Below are 10,226 nucleotides of genomic sequence, written 5' to 3' on the forward strand. Positions count from 1 at the left end.
TTAGTGATATTTTTATATGACTATTTTTGGTCGAAAAATCAAATTTTTAAATCTCATAACTAAGCCAAAAATTCATTAATTTTGTTTCAGAAAGCGTTCTTTGTTAGTTTTTTGTAGGTAAATAAATCTGCTTACTCAAATTTTTAAATTTAAAAAATAACAGCTCTTTAAAGGTTCAGTGGCGCTCCTAGCGGTGGAGTTTGATTGTCTAAGTCAGCCACCACGCGGTAATCTGACACAACAGCGACAAAGCAAATGTAATTTCAAGTGACTGTGTCAAAATGAATGATTATATTTGATTTTTCTTTTGAAATCTAGTTTACAATCCCATTTTTAACAGATTTTCCATATATTAAGTGTCAAATATTAACCTGAAGCGTTAGTACAGTTCACAATCGTACTGTGGTGTGCTACTTGGTATTTTTTGTTATATATTTTCTCAAAAAATATTGGTTTATTTTACCTGTCCATTTACGGTCACACTGATTTTGTTTGACTCTTGGCGGCGTAGTTTTATTATCATTTTTATTTACTGCGCGTTTTGTGAAGTTTTGTAAAGCGTTTTATTGTTGTGTGTTAACATCCATACCAATGAATTTCAACGATGGCGACTTTAAGGATCTGCGCTCCAAGCTGGACGTTATGGGCTTCACGCAGACGCTGCCAGTGCTGGCCATACCGCTCGTCCAGGCGATCTTTGCAGATTTAATCAAGACGACGGAATGTCTCCGGGACACCAAAAAGCAGATTGCGGTATTGCTGGAGGTTTGTATATACCACTGCGTGTTCCCAATTATACCTTGGTTGCTAAGCACTCCCTTTGTTGTGGCCCATCCAGGATAAGACCTGTTGGGAGCTGGGCGTTGAGCCGTACAAATGCGACAACGCTCGCCTGCTGGCCGAGTGCAACGAACTCCATTTGCAGTTCCTGCGTGACCGCGAGGACTATGAGCTGCGTCTGTGTGGTAAGCGTGGCAATCGATTCCATATTATTTATGATTTTTATACATAAACTTTGACCTAGAATCTGAGCGCAAGATCCGTAACTTGGAGACGGACAGGGAGCACTTGCAGAGCCACAATGTGGGCCTTCAGCATCAACTGGATGCCTTGCTTGCCAAGCAAATGATTTCCTCCACCGCCGCCAAGCGTACGCAGATAGGCATTAACCGTCAAAGTAAGTCGATCTTAACCAGAATTGAATCCTTTTCTTCTACCTCCTACCTTTCTTTTTAGCCAAAAAACCCTTTATAACTACAGTCCGTTCCGGCAATGTGCTGCCTGCTGTTCTCGCCAGCAGTTCTTCCGCCGCCTTAAAATGCACAAAATGCAATGCAGGTGTTTTCCAAAAGACCACCACAACTGGCAAGGATGGCGGAGTGACAGTAACCCAGACTAGCGGCCAGGAGGAGCTAGACAAAATGCAAAACGATCTTATTTCGGCCGCCGAGCAACTGGAGTTCTACAAGCGCAAAGTAGAGTCAAGAAACCGGGAAATACGTCGTCTAAATGATATGCTAGCTGGCGGACGACCTCCGGCAGCTTTAGCCAAAGATTGCTGCTACAAGGATGTGGGTGCACTCTCGCAGGACATTGATTTATTGCAGCGCGAGAAGAGCGAACTGATGCTGCAGGTGCGTGATTTCCAGGACAAGATGCACGATGCCATGCAGAAGGCATTGGGATCCGAGGAGGAGAAGCGCAAGCTGCAAACTCAACTGGAGGAGCTCAAGGAGGCTGCCCTGCAAGTAGAGCAGCAGGCCAATACGGAGATAGAAGCCAGGGAGCAGGAAATAAAACAATTGCAACTGGAACTAAAGAATCTGCAAAGAAGCAAAAATCCCCGACAGGCCGGTGGTGGTGGATTTGCCGCCAACCAAAGCGAGAAGCATAATCTCAACGAGCGTCTGAATCTGCTGACCCGCCGCGAGGAGGAACTGGAGGCCACTAACGAGAAGCACAAGAAAAAGATTAACAAAATGCATGCCAAGATTCTGGATCTGCAAAAGGAGCTAAAGGATCACAACCAACACATTACGGGCAATCTGGATGAGGAGAAGATCCGCCTTGCATCGGAACGCGACTTCTTCCAGAAGGAATACTTGCGCCTGATGAGCAAATCTGGTTCCGACACGGAGATTGCCTTCTTGCATGCTCAAATCAAGTCCAAGGACGAAGAGCTAAAAGCTCTACGATTAGAGCTCTTCCCTGGCGGCAGCAAATTGCAATTTTCGCCACAAAAGAGCGTCCAGTATGAGACTCTGCCCCCAGCCACTGCTACATCCTCCTCCTCGACGCGCCCCTCAACCGCCAATAGTAATCAAAGTGAATGCGTACAGGCCGCCATTGGCAGGGCGGAGCGAGAGCGGGATTGTGCTAGATCCGAGCTGGAAAGAGTACGCTGCGAACGTGATACCCTAAGGGAGAAGCAATTGTGCAATGTCCAGCTTCATGCCGAAGAAGTCAACGCTCTGCGCATGCGCAACGAAGAGTTAAACGATCGTCTGCGTCAAATGGAGCGGGACAAGCGTGAGCTCAGCTCTGCACGCATTCCGGCCGAGACAAATCTGGTGCTGCTCAAGGAGGATCTGGTACTAATGCGTCAACGAATGGCTGCCCTGCAAGCTGAGTTCGATGAGCAAAAGAAGGAAAATAGTCAGATTAGGTAAAGTACTTAATGGTTACTCCCAAGTTTCGATTTTTAATTGCATGTTTATTCCAACAGCATGCTTAATGAGCAGAATGAACGCATTATAACCGAGCTTCAGAGCAAGCTGCTGGTTGCCGAGCGCCAGCGTCAGTCGGCGGATGTGCGAGCCAGTACCCTGGATTCCAGTCGAGAATCCAATCGCAACGAGGTCACCCAACTCCGCACCGATATTGGAGTTTTGCGGCAGACCTATATATCACTGGAGCATGAAAAGGATACACTTTTGGTGGGTATACTATATACAGGAAGAGGTAACAGAAATTGCTGAATGGCATATTATTAATATTTCTTTAAATCGGGAATTTGAGCTTGTTTTCATATTTCGACCACTTTTTAATTGATTTCAAAGCGATTTCTCAGTTGTAACTTATAGTTTATCCTTAGATCTCTTTCCTTGAAAAATTTTCTTACCATTCCAAACTTATCATTACCTTTTTAGCATCAATTGGACAGCAAAACAGAGCGAGCCTATAAGCTGGAATACGAACTAAAGGATTGCCAGGAGAAACGTCATTCCCTTGAGCAGAGAGTCAAGGAGTTGGAGGAACAAGTGCGGTAAGTGGTTTTGGATATCATTTTGTTTAAGAAAAGAAACACACCTCGGAAAACAGTAGATATACCCTTGCAGTTTTTAATTAAATTATAGGATCAAAACGAAAATCGATCGATAAAACATTCACATTCTTTGAATCGATATTTAATGATATAATAATGATTTAAATGATAAAATAGTCCGAAAATTTATTTTTCATCCGGACATGGCTAGATTGATTCAGTTTTTGATGCTGATCAAGAATGTATATGGTTTATAGGGTCGGAAATGACTTCTTCATAGTTTTACAAGCTTCTGATTTAAACTATACCCACCAAAAAGGTATAAAAACAGACCATTTTTTGTGAAAAATCAAAGTTTTCCGGACATCATAATTAAGCCAAAATTGCATTAATTTTGAATCGGAAAGCTTTTCTGTGCTAGTTTTTATTGCACTAACAAATCTGCATACTGCGTTTGCTAATGCTATTGTCAGTTTTTTAATAAAATTATAAGATCCTGAAAAAAGGTATAAAAACAGGCAATTTTGCCCAAAAATCATAGTTTTAAAAACTCTTAACTAAGCCAAAAAACCATTAATTTTAATTCGGAGAGCTGACCTATGCTAGTTTTTACTAGATTAACAAATCTGCATACCGGGTTTTCAAATATAAAAAATTCAATTTATATTCAGATTTTGACAATTTTAATGATGTAACCCCTTATAAAATTTTCAATTTTCGAAAAAAGTCCGAAAATTTATTTTTCATCCGGACATGGCTAGATTGATTCAGTTTTTGATGATGATCAAGAATATATATGGTTTATAGGGTCGGAAATGACTTCTTCACAGTATTACAAGCTTCTGATTTAAACTATACCCACCAAAAAGGTATAAAAACAGACCATTTTTTGTGAAAAATCAAAGTTTTCCGGACATCATAATTAAGCCAAAATTGCATTCATTTTGAATCGGAAAGCTTTTCTGTGCTAGTTTTTATTCCACTAACAAATCAGCATACTGCGTTTGCTAATGCTATTGTCAGTTTTTTAATAAAATTATAAGATCCTAAAAAAAGGTATAAAAACAGACAATTTTGTCAAAAAATCATTGTTTTAAAATCTCATAACTAAGCCAAAAAACCATTAATTTTAATTCGGAGAGCAGATATATGCTAGTTTTTACTAAATTAACAAATCTGCATACCGGGTTTTCAAATTTGAAAAATTCAATTAATTGTCAAATTTTGACAATTTTAATGATGTAACCCCTTATAAAATTTTCAATTTTCGAAAAAAGTCCGAAAATTTATTTTTCATCCGGACATGGCTAGATTGATTCAGTTTTTGATGATGATCAAGAATATATATGGTTTATAGGGTCGGAAATGACTTCTTCACAGTATTACAAGCTTCTGATTTAAACTATACCCACCAAAAAGGTATAAAAACAGACAATTTTTTGTGAAAAATCAAAGTTTTCCGGACATCATAATTAAGCCAAAATTGCATTAATTTTGAATCGGAAAGCTTTTCTGTGCTAGTTTTTATTCCACTAACAAATCTGCATACTGCGTTTGCTAATGCTATTGCCAGTTTTTTTAATAAAATTATAAGATCCTGCAAAAAGGTATAAAAACAGACAATTTTGTCAAAAAATCATTGTTTTAAAATCTCATAACTAAGCCAAAAAACCATTAATTTTAATTCGGAGAGCAGATATATGCTAGTTTTTACTAAATTAACAAATCTGCATACCGGGTTTTCAAATATAAAAAATTCAATTTATTGTCAGATTTTGACAATTTTAATGATGTAACCCCTTATAAAATTTTCAATTTTCGAAAAAAGTCCGAAAATTTATTTTTCATCCGGACATGGCTAGATTGATTCAGTTTTTGATGCTGATCAAGAATATATATGGTTTATAGGGTCGGAAATGACTTCTTCACAGTATTACAAGCTTCTGATTTAAACTATACCCACCAAAAAGGTATAAAAACAGACAATTTTTTGTGAAAAATCAAAGTTTTCCGGACATCATAATTAAGCCAAAATTGCATTAATTTTGAATCGGAAAGCTTTTCTGTGCTAGTTTTTATTCCACTAACAAATCTGCATACTGCGTTTGCTAATGCTATTGCCAGTTTTTTTAATAAAATTATAAGATCCTGCAAAAAGGTATAAAAACAGACAATTTTGTCAAAAAATCATTGTTTTAAAATCTCATAACTAAGCCAAAAAACCATTAATTTTAATTCGGAGAGCAGATATATGCTAGTTTTTACTAAATTAACAAATCTGCATACCGGGTTTTCAAATATAAAAAATTCAATTTATTGTCAGATTTTGACAATTTTAATGATGTAACCCCTTATAAAATTTTCAATTTTCGAAAAAAGTCCGAAAATTTATTTTTCATCCGGACATGGCTAGATTGATTCAGTTTTTGATGCTGATCAAGAATATATATGGTTTATAGGGTCGGAAATGACTTCTTCACAGTATTACAAGCTTCTGATTTAAACTATACCCACCAAAAAGGTATAAAAACAGACCATTTTTTGTGAAAAATCAAAGTTTTCCGGACATCATAATTAAGCCAAAATTGCATTAATTCTGAATCGGAAAGCTTTTCTGTGCTAGTTTTTATTCCACTAACAAATTTGCATACTGCGTTTGCTAATGCTATTGTCAGTTTTTTAATAAAATTATAAGATCCTGAAAAAAGGTATAAAAACAGCCAATTTTGCCCAAAAATCGTAGTTTTAAAAATTCTTAACTAAGCCAAAAAACCATTAATTTTAATTCGGATAGCTGATCTATGCTAGTTTTTACTAAATTAACAAATCTGCATACCGGGTTTTCAAATTTGAAAAATTCAATTTATTGTCAAATTTTGACAATTTTAATAATGTAACCCCTTATAAAATTTTCAATTTTCGAAAAAAGTCCGAAAATTTATTTTTCATCCGGACATGGCTAGATTGATTCAGTTTTTGATGCTGATCAAGAATATATATGGTTTATAGGGTCGGAAATGACTTCTTCACAGTATTACAAGCTTCTGATTTAAACTATACCCACCAAAAAGGTATAAAAACAGACCATTTTTTGTGAAAAATCAAAGTTTTCCGGACATCATAATTAAGCCAAAATTGCATTAATTTTGAATCGGAAAGCTTTTCTGTGCTAGTTTTTATTCCACTAACAAATCTGCATACTGCGTTTGCTAATGCTATTGTCAGTTTTTTAATAAAATTATAAGATCCTAAAAAAAGGTATAAAAACAGACAATTTTGTCAAAAAATCATTGTTTTAAAATCTCATAACTAAGCCAAAAAACCATTAATTTTAATTCGGAGAGCAGATATATGCTAGTTTTTACTAAATTAACAAATCTGCATACCGGGTTTTCAAATTTGAAAAATTCAATTAATTGTCAAATTTTGACAATTTTAATGATGTAACCCCTTATAAAATTTTCAATTTTCGAAAAAAGTCCGAAAATTTATTTTTCATCCGGACATGGCTAGATTGATTCAGTTTTTGATGATGATCAAGAATATATATGGTTTATAGGGTCGGAAATGACTTCTTCACAGTATTACAAGCTTCTGATTTAAACTGTACCCACCAAAAAGGTATAAAAACAGACAATTTTTTGTGAAAAATCAAAGTTTTCCGGACATCATAATTAAGCCAAAATTGCATTAATTTTGAATCGGAAAGCTTTTCTGTGCTAGTTTTTATTCCACTAACAAATCTGCATACTGCGTTTGCTAATGCTATTGCCAGTTTTTTTAATAAAATTATAAGATCCTGCAAAAAGGTATAAAAACAGACAATTTTGTCAAAAAATCATTGTTTTAAAATCTCATAACTAAGCCAAAAAACCATTAATTTTAATTCGGAGAGCTGATCTATGCTAGTTTTTACTAGATCAACAAATCTGCATACCGGGTTTTCAAATATAAAAAATTCAATTTATATTCAGATTTTGACAATTTTAATGATGTAACCCCTTATAAAATTTTCAATTTTCGAAAAAAGTCAGAAAATTTATTTTTCATCCGGACATGGCTAGATTGATTCAGTTTTTGATGCTGATCAAGAATATATATGGTTTATAGGGTCGGAAATGACTTCTTCACAGTATTACAAGCTTCTGATTTAAACTGTACCCACCAAAAAGGTATATAAACAGACCATTTTTTGTGAAAAATCAAAGTTTTCCGGACATCATAATTAAGCCAAAATTGCATTAATTCTGAATCGGAAAGCTTTTCTGTGCTAGTTTTTATTCCACTAACAAATCTGCATACTGCGTTTGCTAATGCTATTGTCAGTTTTTTAATAAAATTATAAGATCCTGAAAAAAGGTATAAAAACAGCCAATTTTGCCCAAAAATCGTAGTTTTAAAAATTCTTAACTAAGCCAAAAAACCATTAATTTTAATTCGGATAGCTGATCTATGCTAGTTTTTACTAAATTAACAAATCTGCATACCGGGTTTTCAAATTTGAAAAATTCAATTTATTGTCAAATTTTGACAATTTTAATGATGTAACCCCTTATAAAATTTTCAATTTTCGAAAAAAGTCCGAAAATGTATTTTTCATCCGGACATGGCTAGATTGATTCAGTTTTTAGATGCTGATCAAGAATATATATGGTTTATAGGGTCGGAAATGACTTCTTCACAGTATTACAAGCTTCTGATTTAAACTATACCCACCAAAAAGGTATAAAAACAGACAATTTTTTGTGAAAAATCAAAGTTTTCCGGACATCATAATTAAGCCAAAATTGCATTAATTTTGAATCGGAAAGCTTTTCGGTGCTAGTTTTTATTGCACTAACAAATCTGCATACTGCGTTTGTTGATGCTATTGTCAGTTTTTTAATAAAATTATAAGATCCTGAAAAAAGGTATAAAAACAAGCAATTTTGCCCAAAAATCATAGTTTTAAAAACTCATAACTAAGCCAATAAACCATTAATTTTAATTCGGAGAGCTGATCTATGCTAGTTTTTACTAAATTAACAAATCTGCATACCGGGTTTTCAAATATAAAAAATTTAATTTATTGTCAGATTTTGACAATTTTAATGATGTAACCGCTAATAAAATTTTCAATTTTCGAAAAAAGTCCGAAAATTTATTTTTCATCCGGACATGGCTAGATTGATTCAGTTTTTGATGCTGATCAAGAATATATATGGTTTATAGGGTCGGAAATGACTTCTTCACAGTATTACAAGCTTCTGATTTAAACTATACCCACCAAAAAGGTATAAAAACAGACCATTTTTTGTGAAAAATCAAAGTTTTCCGGACATCATAATTAAGCCAAAATTGCATTAATTTTGAATCGGAAAGCTTTTCTGTGCTAGTTTTTATTCCACTAACAAATCTGCATACTGCGTTTGCTAATGCTATTGTCAGTTTTTTAATAAAATTATAAGATCCTGCAAAAAGGTATAAAAACAGACAATTTTGTCAAAAAATCATTGTTTTAAAATCTCATAACTAAGCCAAAAAACCATTAATTTTAATTCGGAGAGCAGATATATGCTAGTTTTTACTAAATTAACAAATCTGCATACCGGGTTTTCAAATTTGAAAAATTTCAATTTTCGAAAAAAGTCCGAAAATTTATTTTTCATCCGGACATGGCTAGATTGATTCAGTTTTTGATGCTGATCAAGAATATATATGGTTTATAGGGTCGGAAATGACTTCTTCACAGTATTACAAGCTTCTGATTTAAACTATACCCACCAAAAAGGTATAAAAACAGACAATTTTTTGTGAAAAATCAAAGTTTTCCGGACATCATAATTAAGCCAAAATTGCATTAATTTTGAATCGGAAAGCTTTTCTGTGCTAGTTTTTATTGCACTAACAAATCTGCATACTGCGTTTGTTGATGCTATTGTCAGTTTTTTAATAAAATTATAAGATCCTGCAAAAAGGTATAAAAACAGACAATTTTGTCAAAAAATCATTGTTTTAAAATCTCATAACTAAGCCAAAAAACCATTAATTTTAATTCGGAGAACTGATCTATGCTAGTTTTTACTAAATTAACAAATCTGCATACCGGGTTTTCAAATATAAAAAATTCAATTTATTGTCAGATTTTGACAATTTTAATGATGTAACCCCTTATAAAATTTTCAATTTTCGAAAAAAGTCCGAAAATTTATTTTTCATCCGGACATGGCTAGATTGATTCAGTTTTTGATGCTGATCAAGAATATATATGGTTTATAGGGTCGGAAATGACTTCTTCACAGTATTACAAGCTTCTGATTTAAACTGTACCCACCAAAAAGGTATAAAAACAGACCATTTTTTGTGAAAAATCAAAGTTTTCCGGACATCATAATTTAGCCAAAATTGCATTAATTTTGAATCGGAAAGCTTTTCTGTGCTAGTTTTTATTGCACTAACAAATCTGCATACTGCGTTTGTTGATGCTATTGTAAGTTTTTTAATAAAATTTTAAGATCCTGAAAAAAAGGTATAAAAACAGAAAATTTTGTCAAAAAATCATAGTTTTAAAATCTCATAACTAAGCCAAAAAACCATTAATTTTAATTCGGAGAGCAGATATATGCTAGTTTTTACTAAATTAACAAATCTGCATACCGGGTTTTCAAATTTGAAAAATTAAATTTATTGTAAAATTTTGACAATTTTAATGATGTAACCCCTTATAAAATTTTCAATTTTCGAAAAAAGTCCGAAAATTTATTTTTCATCCGGACATGGCTAGATTGATTCAGTTTTTGATGCTGATCAAGAATATATATGGTTTATAGGGTCGGAAATGACTTCTTCACAGTATTACAAGCTTCTGATTTAAACTGTACCCACCAAAAAGGTATATAAACAGACCATTTTTTGTGAAAAATCAAAGTTTTCCGGACATCATAATTAAGCCAAAATTGCATTAATTCTGAATCGGAAAGCT

General features: G+C 33.9%; 1 protein-coding gene across 1 annotated transcript; it reads left to right on the forward strand.

Annotated features, from left to right (window-relative positions):
* Positions 1–386: 386 nt before the first annotated feature.
* On the forward strand, positions 387–3,265 carry LOC110176289 (Centrosomal protein 135kDa; the record flags this gene model as incomplete). Its single annotated transcript, XM_020942609.2, has 6 exons — positions 387–765; positions 839–965; positions 1,025–1,177; positions 1,237–2,665; positions 2,726–2,936; positions 3,150–3,265. Coding segments are annotated over exons 1-6 (2,210 nt in total), but the record flags the coding sequence as incomplete, so codon positions are not given.
* Positions 3,266–10,226: the final 6,961 nt, after the last annotated feature.

This window comes from Drosophila serrata, unplaced genomic scaffold (genome assembly GCF_035046125.1).
Source record: "Drosophila serrata isolate PLE 108 unplaced genomic scaffold, ASM3504612v1 contig_167, whole genome shotgun sequence".
Taxonomy (NCBI): domain Eukaryota; kingdom Metazoa; phylum Arthropoda; class Insecta; order Diptera; family Drosophilidae; genus Drosophila; species Drosophila serrata.